The 15,660-nt window shown below is 53.6% G+C and overlaps 1 protein-coding gene across 2 annotated transcripts in view; it reads right to left on the bottom strand.

The window, feature by feature from the left end:
- The window catches only part of PHF8 (PHD finger protein 8), a 36,343-nt gene that overhangs the window by 7,122 nt on the left and 13,561 nt on the right, over positions 1–15,660 (bottom strand). Inside the window, exons 9-18 of one of the 2 annotated variants that reach the window (XM_064737068.1) lie at positions 14,720–14,826; positions 12,739–12,830; positions 11,795–11,884; positions 11,102–11,269; positions 9,886–9,971; positions 9,363–9,514; positions 6,281–6,366; positions 4,921–5,033; positions 3,478–3,728; positions 13–108 (exon numbers count right to left, since the gene is read on the bottom strand). In XM_064737068.1, the coding sequence (XP_064593138.1) occupies positions 13–108; positions 3,478–3,728; positions 4,921–5,033; positions 6,281–6,366; positions 9,363–9,514; positions 9,886–9,971; positions 11,102–11,269; positions 11,795–11,884; positions 12,739–12,830; positions 14,720–14,826 (1,241 nt within the window). The remainder of the gene's footprint in view (positions 1–12; positions 109–3,477; positions 3,729–4,920; positions 5,034–6,280; positions 6,367–9,362; positions 9,515–9,885; positions 9,972–11,101; positions 11,270–11,794; positions 11,885–12,738; positions 12,831–14,719; positions 14,827–15,660) is intronic. The other variant, XM_064737070.1, reaches the window with a different exon arrangement.

The raw sequence follows: 15,660 nt of genomic DNA, 5'->3' as shown, positions 1-15,660 counted from the left end.
TTTCCCCCAAACCTTTGGGGCTCCAGGGGGCGTCGTCCGTCACCTTCTTCTTTTTGGGGAGCGATTTTAGGGCAGGGTCGTCCTCATCCGACTCCAGGGAGGGATAAACTGAGGGGGGGCAGAAAAATTGGGGTTCAGAGGGGTCTGGGGGCATTTTTGGGGTGATCTGGGGACGTTTTTGGGGTGTTTTGGGAGGATTTTATGATGGTTTTGGGGGATTTTTGGAGTATTTGGGGGATTTTTTTGGGGTGGTTTTGGTCACTTTTTGGGGTGTTTTGGGGGTTTTAGGGAAGTTTTGGGGGTACCCACAGGATGGTTCCATCATAGACAAAGGGGGATTTTTGGGGTGGTTTTGGTGAATTTTTGGGGTGTTTTGGGGAGGTTTTGGGAAGTTTTGGGGTACCCACAGGATGGAAATACAGGATGGTTCCACCATAGACAGAGGGGGATTTTTGGGGTGGTTTTGGTGAATTTTTGGGGTGTTTTGGGGATATTTTTGCGGTGACACTCATTGTACTCGGCGTCCTTGAAGCAGGGTGGTTTTGGGGTATTTTTGGGGTATTTTGGGGTACATTTAGGATATTTTTGGGGTACATTTAGGTTTTTTGGGGTGACACTCACTGTACTCAGCATCCTTGAAGCAGGGTGGTTTTGGGGTATTTTTGGGGTATTTTGGGGGTATTTTGGGGGGTATTTTTGGGGTTTTTTGGGGTAATTATTGGGTATTTTTGGGGTATTTTTGGGGTGGTTTGGAGGTATTTTTGGCAGGTTTTTGGGGTCACACTCACTGTATTCAGCATCCTTGAAGCAGGGTGGTTTTGGGGTATTTTTTAGGGTATTTTTTGGGTATTTTGGGGGTATTTTTGGGGTGGTTTTGGGGTACATCTACGCCATTTTTGGGGTGCCACTCACTGTACTCAGCATCCTTGAAGCAGGGTGGTTTGGGGATATTTTTGGGGTATTTTTGGGTTATTTGGGGGGGTATTTTTGGGTATTTCGGGGGTATTTTGGGTATTTTAGGGGGTATTTTGGGGGTATTTTTTGGGTATTTTTGGGTAATTTCGGGTCACACTCACTATATTCAGCATCCTTGAATCAGGGTATTTTTAGGGTATTTTTTAGGGTATTTTTGGGGTGGTTTTGGGGTGACACTCACTGTACTCAACATCCTTGAAGCAGGTGTTTTTGGGTGGTTTTGGGGTATTTTTGGGTGGTTTGGAGGGTATTTTTGGGGTATTTTTGGGGTACGTTTAGGATATTTTTGGGGTCACACTCACTCTATTCAGCATCCTTGAAGCAGGGTGGTTTGAGAGTATTTTTGGGGTATTTTGGGGGGTATTTTTTGGGTGGTTTTGGGGTACATTTAGGCTGTTTTTGGGTCACACTCACTGTACTCAGCATCCTTGAAGCAGGGTGGTTTTGGGGTATTTTTGGGGTATTTTTGGGTGCCACTCACTGTACTCAGCATCCTTGAAGCAGGGTGTTTTGGGGTATTTTGGGGGGTGTTTTTTGGGTGGTTTGGGGTATTTTTGGGGTATTTTTGGGGTACATTTAGGCTGTTTTTGTGGTCACACTCACTGTACTCAGCATCCTTGAAGCAGGGTATTTTTAGGGTATTTTTGGGGTTGTTTGGGGGTATTTTTTGGGTATTTTTGGGTGACACTCACTGTACTCAGCATCCTTGAAGCAGGGTATTCTGAGGGTATTTTTGGGCTATTTTTGGGGTATTTTGGGGGTATTTCTGGGGTGTTTTGGGGTATTTTGGGGGGTATTTTGGGGGTATTTTTGGGGTACATTTAGGCCGTTTTTGGGGTCACACTCACTATACTCAGCATCCTTGAAGCAGGGTATTTTTGGGGTATTTTTAGGGTATTTTGGGGGTATTTTTGGGGTACATTTAGGATATTTTTTGGGGTGCCACTCACTGTACTCAGCATCCTTGAAGCAGGGTATTTTTAGGGTATTTTTGGGTATTTTTGGGGTATTTTTGGGGTATTTTTGGGGTATTTTTGGGGTACATTTAGGATATTTTTGGGGTGACACTCACTGTACTCAGCATCCTTGAAGCAGGGTGTTTTTAGGGTATTTTGGGGTATTTTTTGGAGGTTTTTGGGGTGCCACTCACTGTACTCATCATTTTTGAAACAGGGTGGCTTTGGGGATTTTTGGGGTATTTTTTGGGGTATTTGTGGGGTACATTTAGGCTGTTTTTGGGGTGACACTCACTGTACTCAGCATCCTTGAAGCAGGGTATTTTTAGGGTATTTTTGTGGTATTTTTGGGGTGTTTTTGGGGGTATTTTTGGGGTGGTTTGGGGAGATTTTTGGGGTAATTATTGGGTATTTTGGGGGGTATTTTGGGGGTATTTTGGGGTATTTTTGGGGTGGTTTTGGGTATTTTGGGGGTAATTATTGGGTATTTTGGGGGTAATTATTGGGTATTTTGGGGGGTATTTTTTGGGTGGTTTGGGGGTATTTTGGGGGATATTTTTGGGGTGCCACTCACTATACTCAGCATCCTTGAAGCAGGGTATTTTTAGGGTATTTTTGGGGTATTTTTGGGGTAATTTGGGGGTATTTTTTGGGATATTTTTGGGTCACACTCACTATATTCAGCATCCTTGAAGCAGGGTGGTTTTGGGGTATTTTTAGGGTGTTTTTGAGGTATTTTTGGGAGGTTTTTGGGGTGCCACTCACTGTACTCAGCATCCTTGAAGCACGGTGTTTTTGGGGTATTTTTGGGGTGGTTTGGGGATATTTTTAGGGTAATTATTGGGTATTTTTGGGGTATTTTTGGGTTGGTTTGCGGATATTTTGAGGGTAATTATTGGGTATTTTTGGGGTATTTTTGGGGTGGTTTGGGGGTATTTTTGGGAGGTTTTTGGGGTCACACTCACTGTATTCAGCATCCTTGAAGCAGGGTATTTTTAGGGTATTTTTGGGGTGTTTTTGGGGTATTTTGGGGTATTTTTGGGGTATTTTTGGGGTGGTTTGGGGGTATTTTTGGGGTGGTTTTGGGGTATTTTTAGGGTATTTTTGGGGTGTTTTTAGGGTGTTTTTGGGGTGACACTCACTGTACTCAACATCCTTGAATCAGGGTGTTTTTAGGATATTTTTAGGGTATTTTTGGGGTATTTTGGGGGGTGTTTTGGGGTCACACTCACTGTACTCAGCATCCTTGAAGCAGGGTGGTTTTGGGGTATTTTTGGGGTATTTTTGGGGTATTTTTGGGGTCACACTCACTGTACTCAGCATCCTTGAAGCAGGGTGTTTTTAGGGTATTTTTGGGCTATTTTTCAGGGTATTTTTAGGCCGTTTTTGGGGTCACACTCACTATATTCAGCATCCTTGAAGCAGGGTGGTTTTGGGGTATTTTTGGGGTATTTTTGGGGTGGTTTGGGGGTATTTTTGGGTGGTTTTGGGGTATTTTTGGGGGTATTTTTGGGGTACATTTAGGATATTTTAGGGTCACACTCACTATACTCAGCATCCTTGAAGCAGGCCCCCAGGCTGTCCTGCTCGTCCAGGCTCCCCTCGGCCTCGCTGTCGGTGCTCCGGGGGGCTGGGGGGGCTCTCCGGGATCCCCCAGACCCCCCCGGACCCCCCCTTTCGCTGCCCCCACCCCCTCCCCACCAGTTTGGGGGTCCCAGGGGGGTCCCCGCGGGCAGGTTGGCCATGCAGAGCATGCCCTGGATGGCTTCCCGTGTGCTGGGGGAGGCGGGGGCCTCGCTGTGGGGAAAAAAAGGGGAAAAAAAGGGAAAAAAAGGGGAAAAATTGGGGTTTGGGAGGGGTCACGGCACATTTGGGGGGCTCCCATTGAGCAGAGACAGCCCCAAAAGGAGATGGAGAGGGGCAAAGGCACAGAAATGAACCCCAGAACTCCTCAGGGATTGCAAAGAATCCCAAAAACCCAACCTGGGACCCCAAATAACCTAAAATCCCAATGTCTGACCCCAAATAACCCCAAAACCCAACTCAGGACCCCAAATAACCCCAAAACCCAACTCAGAACCCCAAATAACCCCCAGGAACCCCAAAACCCAACCTGGGACCCCAAATAACCCAAAAACCCGACCTGGGACCCCAAATAACCCCAAAACCCAACCTGGGACCCCAAATAACCCAAAATCCCAATGTCTGACCCCAAATAACCCTGGAAACCCCAAAACCCAACCTGGGACCCCAAAAACCCCAAAACCCAACCTGGGACCCCAAATAACCCCAAAACCCAACCCAGGACCCCAAATAACCCCAAAACCCAACCCAAGAACCCAAATAACTCCCGGGGACCCCCCCAAAACCCAACCTGAGACCCCAAATAACCCCAAAACCCAACCCAGGACCCCAAATAACCCCCAGGGACCCCCCCAAAACCCAACCTGGGACCCCAAATAACCCCAAAACCCAACCCAGAACCCCAAATAACCCCTGGAAACCCAATCTCAGACCCCAAATAACCCAAAATCCCAATGTCTGACCCCAAATAACCCCTGGAAACCCCAAAACCCAACCTGGGACCCCAAATAACCTAAAATCCAACTCAGGACCCCAAATAACCCCCAGGGACCCCCAAAACCCAACCCAAGACCCCAAATAACCCCCAGGGACCCCCCAAAACCCAACCTGGGACCCCAAATAACCCCAAAACCCAACTCAGAACCCCAAATAACCCCAAAACCCAACCCAAGACACCAAATAACCCCTGGAAACCCCAAAACACAACCTAAGACCCCAAATAACCCCCAGGGACCCCCAAAACCCCAAATAACCCCCAGGGACCCCCAAAACCCAACCCAAGAACCCCAAATAACCCCCAGGGACCCCCAAAACCCCAAATAACCCCCAGGGACCCCCAAAACCCAACCCCAGCCCCACAAATCCCGCAGGGCTCCCTCCCAGAGCCCCCCAGGCCCCCCCAAACCTGAGCTGGGGGTACTCGGAGCCCCCCACTTGCCGGCTGGCCTTGAGCAGGTCCAGGATCCCAGCGCTGCCCCCGGCGCCCCCCTCGTCCTCCTCGTCCGTGGTGTAATCCTCCTGAGGGAAAGAAATATCACAAAAATACACAAAAATACCCCAAAAATACCCCAAAAATACCACAAAAATACCCCCAAAATACCCCAAAAATACCCCCAAAACCACCACAAAGATACCCCAAAATACCCAAAAACCACCCCAAAAATACCCCAAAATACCCCAAAAATACCCCCAAAACCACCCCAAAAATACCCACAAAAATACCACAAGAATACCCAAAAACCACCCCAAAAATACCCCCAAAATACCCCAAAACCACCTCAAAAATACCCAAAAAATACCCCCAAAACCACCCCAGTCTGTGGTGTAATCCTCCTGGGGGCAGAAATATCACAAAAATACCCAAAAATACCCCAAAATACCCCAAAAAATACCACAAAAATACCCCAAAAATACCCCCAAAATACCCCAAAAATACCACAAAAACCACCCCAAAAATACCCCAAAAACCACCCCAAAAAGACCCCAAAAATACCACAAAAAAACCCCAAAAATACCCCAAAAACCACCCCAAAAATACCCCCAAAAACACCACAAGAATACCCCCAAAACCACCACAAAAATACCCCAAAAATACCAAAAAAATACCCCCAAAAACACCCCAAAAATACCCAAAAATACCCCAAAAATACCCCAAAAATACCCCAAAAACCAACCCAAAAATACCCAAAAATACCCCCAAAACCCACCCCAGTCTGTGGTGTAATCCTCCTGGGGGCACAGGGTCAGAAACACCCCAAAAACACCCAAAAATACCCCAAAAATACCCCCAAAATACCAAAAAATACCCCAAAATACCCCAAAAATACCCCCAAAATACCCCCAAAACCGCCCAAAAATACCCCAAAATACCCCAAAAAACACCTCAAAAATACCCAAAAAATACCCAAAAATACCCCCAAAACCACCCCAGTTTGTGGTGTAATCCTCCTGGGGGAAAAGGGGTCAGAAATATCACAGAAACACCCAAAAATACCCAAAAATATCCCAAAAATACCCCAAAAACCACCCTAGTCTGTGGTGTAATCCTCCTGCAGGGCAGGGGGTCAAAAATATCACAAAAACACCTAAAAATACCCCAAAATATCACAAAAAATACCGAAAAAAAAGCCCCAAAAATACCACAAAAATACCCCAAAAATACCCCAATAAATCCTCAAATCCCCCAGGACATTCCCAGTTCACTCAGGGACCCCCAAATCCCCCCCAGAGCCCCCCAAAACCCCCCAGGACCCCCCCAGACCCACCTCGATGTCGAAGTCGACCTCCCCTGGTTCCCGCACCCGGTTGGGGTCAGAGCAGGGCTTGGCCCGGGGCAGCTTCCGGGGGAGCCCTGGGGACACCCCAAAAACGGGATTGGGACACCCCAAAAACGGGATTGGGGTCACCCCAAAAACGGGATTGGGGACACCCCAAAAACGGGATTGGGGTCACCCCAAAAACGGGATTGGGACACCCCAAAAACGGGATTGGGGACACCCCAAAAACGGGATTGGGAATACCCTAAAAATGGAACTGAGGACACCCCAAAAATGGGATTGGGACACCCCAAAAACGGGATTGGGGTCACCTCAAAAATGGTATTTGGGATACCCCAAAAATGGGATTGGGATCACCCCAAAAATGAGATTTGGGATACCCCAAAATGGGACTGGGGACACCCCAAAATGAGATTGGGGTCACCCCAAAAATGGGATTGGGGATACCCCAAAAACAGGATTGGGACACCCCAAAATGGGATTTGGGACACCCCAAAAACGGGATTGGGACACCCCAAAAACGGGATTGGGACACCCCAAAAATGGGATTTGGGATACCCCAAAATGGGATTGGGGTCACCCCAAAATGGGGATTGGGGACACCCCAAAAATGGGGATTGAGGACACCCTAAAAATGGGATTAGGGTCATCCCAAAATGGGATTGGGGTCATCCCAAAATGAGATTGAGTCACCCCAAAAACAGGATTTGGGATACCCAAAATGGGATTGAGTCACCCCAAAATGAGATTTGGGATACCCCAAAAATGGGATTGGGGTCATCCCAAAATGGGGATTGGGGACACCCCAAAAACGGGATTGGGGACACCCCAAAAACGGGATTGGGGTCACCCCAAAAATGGGATTTGGGATACCCCAAAAACGGGATTGGGACACCCCAAAAATGGGATTTGGGATACCCCAAAAATGGGACGAGGGTCACCCCAAAAACGGGTTGGGGTCACCCCAAAAACGGGATTGGGACACCCCAAAAATGGGATTGGGGATACCCCAAAAATGGGATTGGGACACCCCAAAAACGGGATTGGGGTCACCCCAAAATGGGGATTGGGGTCACCCTAAAAATGGAACTGAGGACACCCCAAAAATGGGACTTGGGACACCCCAAAAACGGGATTGGGGACACCCCAAAAATGGGATTTGGGATACCCCAAAAACAGGATTGGGGTCACCCCAAAATGGGGATTGGGGACACCCTAAAAACCCAAAAATGGGATTGGGACACCCCAAAAATGGGATTTGGGATACCCCAAAAACGGGATTGGGACACCCCAAAAATGGGATTGGGACACCCCAAAAATGGGACTGAGTCACCCCAAAAACGGGATTGGGGACACCCCAAAATGGGATTGGGGTCACCCCAAAAACGGGATTGAGTAACCTCAAAAATGGGATCGGGGACACCCCAAAAATGGGATTGGGGACACTAAAAACGGGACTGAGGACACCCCAAAAATGGGATTGGGACACCCCAAAAACAGGATTGGGGACACCCCAAAAATGGGATTGGGGATACCCCAAAAATGGGATTGGGGTCACCCCAAAAACGGGATTGGGACACCCCAAAAACGGGATTGGGGTCAGACGCCAAAAATGAAGGTCTGGGGGAGATCGGGGTCATTTTGGGGATATTTCAGGTCAAGTTTGGGGTTACATTTTGGGATGTTTTGGGGTGTCAGGCAGTGGGGCGTTTTTGGGGTCAGGTTTGGGGATGTTTTTGGGGTGTTTTTGGATATGTTTGGAGCTGTTTTGGGAGGTTTTCGGGGTACCCACGGGGCAGGCAGTGTGGTGGTTTTGGGGTGGTTTTGGGGCTGTTTTGGGGCTGTTTTGGGGCGGTTTTGGGGCAGTTTTGGGTCGGTTTTGGGGCAGTTTTGGGGCTGTTTTGGGGCGGTTTTGGGGCAGTTTTGGGGCCGTTTTGGGGCAGTTTTAGGGGGTTTCGGGGTACCCACGGGGCAGGCTGTGTGGTGGTTTTGGGGTCACGTTTGGGTGGTTTTGGGGTCAGGTTTGGGGTCAGGTTTGGAGCTGATTTTGGGGATTGTTTGGGGTTTTTGGGGTCGGGTTTGGGGCCGTTTTAGGGCTGTTTTGGGGATGTTTTTGGGGTATTTTTGGGAGGTTTTTGGGAGGTTTTTGGGGTACCCACAAGGCAGGCTGTGTGGTGGTTTTGGGGCTGTTTTGGGGCCGTTTTGGGGCTGTTTTGGGGTGGTTTTGGGGCTGTTTTGGGGCTGTTTTGGGGCTGTTTTGGGGCCGTTTTGGGGCCATTTTGGGGCTGTTTTGGGGTGGTTTTGGGGTGACTTTGGGGCTGTTTTGGGGTGGTTTTGGGGCCATTTTGGGGCTGTTTTGGGGTGGTTTTTGGGGCTGTTTTGGGGTGGTTTTGGGGTCAGGTTTGGGGCTGTTTTGGGGCGGTTTTGGGGCGGTTTTGGGGCGGTTTTGGGGGGTTTTGGGGTATCCACAGGGCAGGCTGTGTGGTGGTTTTGGGGCTGTTTTGGGGTCATTTGGGGCCGTTTTGGGGCCGTTTTGGGGCGGTTTTAGGACCGTTTTGGGGCGGTTTTGGGAGGTTTATGGCTGTTTTAGGGCTGTTTTGGGGCCGTTTTGGGGCTGTTTTGGGGCTGTTTTGGGGCCGTTTTGGGGCTGTTTTGGGGCCGTTTTGGGGCTGTTTTGGGGCAGTTTTGGGGCTGTTTTGGGGCAGTTTTGGGGCTGTTTTGGGGCAGTTTTGGGGCAGTTTTGGGGCAGTTTTGGGGTGTTTTTGGGGGGTTTTGGGGTACCCACGGGGCAGGCTGTGTGGTGGTTTTGGGGCGGTTTTGGGGCTGTTTTTGGGCTGTTTTGGGGCTGTTTTGGGGTGGTTTTGGGGCCATTTTGAAGCCATTTTGGGTCAGTTTTGGGGTGTTTTAGGGCTGTTTCGGGGTACCCACGGGGCAGGCTGTGTGGTGGTTTTGGGGCTGTTTTGGGGCAGTTTTGGGGCTGTTTTGGGGCAGTTTTGGGGATGTTTTGGGGTGGTTTTGGGTCAGTTTTGGGGTGTTTTTGGGGTGTTTTTGGGGGTTTTGGGGTACCCACGGGGCAGGCGGCGCGGGCCCCGCCGCGGGGGGGTCTCGTCGATCTGCAGCTCCTCCTCCGAGTCCAGGTCCAGGGGGGAGCTGGGGGGGGAGCAGGGGGGGGATGGGGGCGGCCGGGACCCCCAGAGCCCCCCAGGGCGGCTGCGGCGGGGCCTGAGGGGGAGGGGCGTCAGGGGGACCCCCCCCGAACCCCAAAATCCATCCTGGAGCCCCCAAATCCAATCCCTGACACCCCCAAATATCTCTGACCCCCTGCAAAACCACCCTAAAACCCCCTCAACCCCCCCATTGGCCCCCCAAGTCCCTCCCAGCCCCCCAAAACCACCCCAGCCCCACTGAACTCCTCTGGGATCCCCATGAACCCCAAAATCCGTCCCAGACCCCCCCAAAACCCCTCTAAGAACCCCCCAAAACACTCCCAGGCCCCCCAAATTCCCTTTGGGAATGCACCCAGTGCCCCCCAGAACCCTTTGGACCCCCCCAAATTCTGTCTGGGACCCCCCCAAACCCCCCCAGTTCCTCACCGAGAGCCCCCATTGGCCAGCAGGATCTGGGGGTCCCCCTCAGAGTCGGGGTCCGTCTCCTCCGGGCTGGAGCTGGGGGGGTCAATCTGGGGGGGAGGGGAGGGGGAGACCCCGAGATTTGAGGAGACCCCAAATCCACCCCCCCAAATTCACTCCTGCCCCAGTTCCTCCCCAGTCCCTCCCAGTGCCCCCCAATTCCTCCCCAGTTCCTCCCAGTGCCCCCCAGTTCCCCCCAATTCCCTCCCAGTCCCTCCCAGTGCCCCCCAGTTCCCCCCAGTGCCCCCCAATTCCTCCCCAGTCCCTTCCCAGTTCCTCCCAGTTCCTCCCAGTGCCCCCCAATTCCTTCCCAGTGCCCCCCAGTCCCTCCCAGTGCCCCCCAATTCCTCCCAGTGCCCCCCAGTCCCTCCCAGTGCCCCCCAATTCCTCCCCAGTCCCTCCCAGTGCCCCCCAGTTCCTCCCAGTGCCCCCCAATTCCTCCCAGTGACCCCAAGTACTCCCCAATTCCTCCCCAGTTCCCTCCCAGTGCCCCCAATTCCTTCCCAGTGCCCCCCAGTCCCTCCCAGTGCCCCCCAATTCCTTCCCAGTTCCTCCCAGTGCCCCCCAATTCCTTCCCAATTTCTCCCCAGTCCCTCCCAGTTCCTCCCAGTGCCCCCCAATTCCTCCCCAGTTCGTCCCAGAGTCCCCCAGTCCCTCCCAGTGCCCCCCAATTCCTCCCCAGTTCCTCCCAGTGCCCCCCAATTCCTCCCCAGTGCCCCCCAATTCCTCCCAGTCCCTTCCAGTTCCTCCCAGTTCCTCCCAGCGCCCCCCAATTCCTCCCAGTCCCTCCCAGTGCCCCCCAATTCCTCCCAGTGCCCCCAGTCCCTCCCCAGTTCCTCCCCAATTCCTCCCAGTGCCCCCCAATTCCTTCCCAGTTCCTCCCAGTGCCCCCCAGTCCCTCCCAGTGCCCCCAATTTCTCCCCAATTCCTCACCAGTTTCTCCCAGTGCCCCCCAATTCCTTCCCAGTGCCCCCCAATTCCTTCCCAGTCCCTCCCAGTGCCCCCCAATTCCTCCCCAGTCCCCCCAGTTCCTCCCAGTGCCCCCTAATTCCTCCCAGTCCCTCCCAGTGCCCCCAATTCCTCCCAGTGCCCCCCAATTCCTCCCCAGTTCCCCCCAGTGCCCCCCAGTCCCTTCCCAGTCCCTCCCAGTCCTTCCCAGTTCCTCCCAGTGCCCCCCCACCTCCTCATCCTCCTCCTGGGGTGCTGCAGGGGGGTTCAGGCTCCCCCCATCGTCGAGGCTGCGGGAGTTGGGGGGCTGCTTGCGGGGCCCCCCCTTTTTGGGGCCTGGGACCCCCCAGGGGGGCCCAAAGGGGGTCCCCGACATCCCCGTGCTCTGCTGGAACAGCTCCTGTGGGGAGGGGACAGAGAGCTCCCAGTATGGCCCAGTATGGCCCAGTAACCCCAAAACCTCCTCAAAACCCCTCCCAGTTCCCCCCCAGTCATTCCCAGTTGCTCCCAGTGCCCCCCCAGTCATTCCCAGTCCCTCCCAGTGTCCCTCCCAGTCATTCCCAGTTGCTCCCAGTGCCCCCCCAGTCATTCCCAGTTGCTCCCAGTGCCCCCCCAGTCATTCCCAATCCCTCCCAGTGTCCCCCCAGTCATTCCCAGTTGTTCCCAGTAGCTCCCAGTCATTCCCAGTTGCTCCCAGTCATTCCCAGTTGCTCCCAGTGCCCCCACAGTTCCCTCCCAGTTGCTCCCAGTGCCCCCCAGTCATTCCCAGTTGCTCCCAGTGCCCCCTCAGTCATTCCCAGTCCCTCCCAGTGCCCCCCCAGTCATTCCCAGTTCCTCCCAGTGCCCCCCAGTCCCTCCCAGTCATTCCCAGTTGTTCCCAGTCCCTCCCAGTCATTCCCAGTCCCTCCCAGTGCTCCCAGTTCACCTCTGCCAGCCGGATCTCCCTGCCCAGTTCCTTGATCAGCTGCCCCGGCCGCACGGTCTCGGGGATCTCCTGCTCGTGCTCTGCCAGCACCTGGGGAGCAAAGGGTTAAAATGGGGGGGACCCCAAAAACCTCCCACCCATGGGATCCCCACAGCCCCCCAAAATTCCCCACAGCCCCCCAAAATTCCCCACAGATCCTCCCCAAAATCTCCCCAGCCCACCCAAATCCCCCCCACGTCCCTTCCCAACCCTCCCAAAACTCCTCCCGGATCCCAAAATCCCCTGGAGCTCCCCAAATCCCCCCAGGGGCCCCCAAAATCCTGTTGAACACCCATAAAATCCCTTTGGAGGTCCCAAAATCCCTTTGGGCCCCCCCAGAATCCCTCTGGAACCCCCCCAAAATCCATCAGGACAAACAAAATCCTTCAGGATCCCCCCCAAAATCCCTTTGGACCCATCCAAATACATTGGAAGCACCCCCACAATCCCTCAGGATCCCCCCCCAAAATCCTTTTGAGCCTTCCCACCATCTCTCAGGACCCCCCCAAAATCCCTTTGGACCCCTCCAAATCCCTTTGAAGCCCCCACAATCCCTCAGGACCCCCCCAAAACCCCTTGGGAGCCCCCCAAAATCCATCTGGAGCCACCCAAAATCCCCATGGACCCCCCCCAGAATCCCTCTGGAACCCCCAAAATCCCTCTGGAACCCCCCAAAATCCATCAGGACAAACAAAATCCTTCAGGACCCCCCCCCAAATCCCTTTGGACTCATCCAAATACATTGGAAGCACCCCCACAATCCCTCAGGACCCCCCAAAATCCCTCAGGACCCCCCCAAAATCCCTTTGGGCCCCCCCAAAACCCCTCAGGACCCCCCCAAAATCCCTCAGGACCCCCCCAAAATCCCTTTAAGGCCCCCCAAAACCCGTCAGGACCCCCCAAACCTCTCGGCGGGTCCAGGCTCGGAAGGCCCCGGTCAGGGCTCGGGCTCCCAGCACCAAATAGGCCGCGGGGTGCCGGCGGTTCTCCCGCAGCCCTGCACCCCAAAAACCCCAAAAAAACCCAAATTGGGATGGGAACCACAGAAACAGAGAGAAAAACTCAGGGACACCCCAAAAATTGGGGATTGAAAGCACAAAATTGGGATGGGAAACTCAGGGACACCCCAAAAATGGGATGGGAAACCCCAAAAACCCCAAATTGGGATGGGAACCACAGAGCCAGAGAGGGAATCAGGGACACCCCAAAAATTGGGGAATGAAGGCACAAAATCGGGATGGGAAACTCAGAGACAGCCCAAAAAATGGGATGGGAAACCCCAAATAGCCCAAATTGGGATGGGAACCACAGAACCAGAGAGGGAAACTCAGGGACACCCCAAAAATTGGGGATTGAAAGCACAAAATCAGCATGGGAAACTCAGGGACACCCCAAAAAATGGGATGGGAAACTCAGGGACACCCCAAATATGGGATGGGAAACTCAGGGACACCCCAAATTGGGATGGGAACCACAGAAACAGCGTGGGAACCACAGGGACACCCCAAAAATTGGGGATTGAAAGCACAAAATCAGCATGGGAAACTCAGGGACACCCCAAAAATGGGATGGGAAACTCAGGGACACCCCAAAAATGGGATGGGAAACCCCAAATTGGGATAGGAACAACAGAGCCAGAGAGGGAAACTCAGGGACACCCCAAAAATCGGGATAGGAAACTCAGGGAAACCCCAAAAATGGGATGGGAACCACAGAAACGGCGTGGGAACCACAGGGACACCCCAAAAATTGGGGACTGAAAGCACAAAATCGGGATGGGAAACTCAGGGACACCCCAAAAATCCCAAACTGGGAAGGGAACTGCAGTGTGGGAACTACAAGGACACCCCAAAAATGAGGATGACACTCCCCAGGCTCCTCTCGAGGAGATTTTGGGGATCCCCAGGTGGGTTTAGAGACCCCTCCAGGTGGGTTTAGAACCCCCCCAAAATGGGTTTAGAGCCCCCTCAGTTGGGTTTAAACCCCCCCAGAGAGGTTTTGAGCCCCCCTCAGGTGGGTTCTAAATCCCCCCAGGTGGGTTCCCAGTCCCTTCAGATGGGTTTAAAGCCCACCCAGGTGAGTTCCCAGCCCACCCAGACAGGTTTTAACCTCCCCAGGTGGGTTTAAACCCCCCCAGGTGGGTTCCCAGCCCCCCCAGACAGGTTTTAACCTCCCCAGGTGGGTTCTAAATCCCCCTAGGTGGGTTTAAAGCCCACCCAGAGAGGTTTTAACCCCCCCAGGTGGTTTAAAGCCCACCCAGGTGTGCTTTAAACCCCCCCAGGTGGGTTCTAAATCCCCCCAGGTGAGTTCACAGCATCCCCCAAACAGGTTTTAACCTCCCCAGGTGGATATAAAGCCCACCCAGGTGGGTTTAAACCCCCCCCAGAGAGGTTTTAAGCCCTCTCAGGTGGGTTTAAACCCCCCCAGGTGGATTCCCAGCCCCTTCAGGTGGGTTTAAAGCCCACCCAGGTGGGTTCTAAATTCCCCCCAGGTGTGTTTTTAACCCCCCCAGACAGGTTTTAACCTCCCCAGGTGGATATAAAGCCCACCTAGGTGGGTTCCCAGCCCCTTCAGGTGGGTTTAAAGCCCACCCAGGTGGGTTTAAACCCCCCCCAGAGAGGTTTTAAGCCCCCTCAGGTGGGTTCCAAACCCCCCCAGGTGGGTTCCCAGCCCCTTCAGGTGGGTTTAAACCCCCCCAGAGAGGTTTTAACCCCCCCAGGTGGGTTTTTAACCCCCCCAGGTGGGTTCCAAACCCCCCCAGGTGGGTCGCCAGCCCCCCCCAGACAGGTTTTAACCTCCCCAGGTGGGTTCCAAACCCCCCCAAGTGGGTTTAAAGCCCCCCCAGGTGGGCTGGCAGCCCCCCCAGCCCCCAGGAGGGGCACCCACCTCGGAAGGTGTCCAGCAGGTGCCTCCCCACGTACCAGCAGACGGTCTCGAAATTGGGGAATTTGGCCAGGTCGGGGGTGTTGAGGCGCCGCTGCAGCTCGTACGCCCTGAGGGGGGATTTGGGGGGCTCAGAAAGGAATTTTGGGGGGTTTTGGGGGGGTCAGAAAGAATTTTTGGGGGGTTTTGGGGGGACCACGGGCATCCCACAGCACCTGCTGGGCTGAAACTCTCCCTGCACCCCCAAATTCTCACCCAAACCCCTCCTTCACCCCCTCTCAATTTCCCACCAGTCCTCCCCCCCAGCCACCCCAAAAAACACCCCCAGAACCCCAAAAACATCCCCAAAAAAAACCCCTTCCAAAACTCCCAAAGGCCCCTCCCTGCCCCCCAAACTGCCCAAAACCACCCCCAAATTTCCCCAAAACCTGTCCAACACCCCCAAACCCTCACCCAGCTCCCCTAAACTCTCCCAAAGGACACCCCCAAACCCCCCAAACCCCCCCAAACTGCCCAAAACCACCCCAAACTCCCCCAAACCTGTCCAACACCCCCAAACTCTCACCCAGCTCCCCCAAACTCTACCAAACAACACCCCCAAAACCCTCAAAGCCCCCCCAAACTGACCAAAACCACCCCCAAAACCTGTCCAAAACCCCCAAACCCTCCCAAAAGCTCCCCCAAAACCTGTCCAACACCCCCAAACCCTCACCCAGCCCCCCAAAAGACACCCCCAAAACCCCTTCCTGCCCCCTCAAACCTTTTCAAAACCCCCAAACCCTCACCCAGCTCCCCTAAACTCTCCCAAAGGACACCCCAAAACCCTCAAAGCCCCTCCCAAACTGACCAAAACCACCCCCAAAACCCCCAAACCCTCCCAAAAGCCCCCCCAAACCTGTCCAACACCCCCAAACTCTCACCCAGCTCCCCCAAACTCTCCCAAA

This window comes from Zonotrichia leucophrys, unplaced genomic scaffold, assembly GCF_028769735.1.
Source record: "Zonotrichia leucophrys gambelii isolate GWCS_2022_RI unplaced genomic scaffold, RI_Zleu_2.0 Scaffold_34_1600103, whole genome shotgun sequence".
Classification (NCBI taxonomy): domain Eukaryota; kingdom Metazoa; phylum Chordata; class Aves; order Passeriformes; family Passerellidae; genus Zonotrichia; species Zonotrichia leucophrys.
This window is presented reverse-complemented; position numbering and strand designations above follow the sequence as displayed.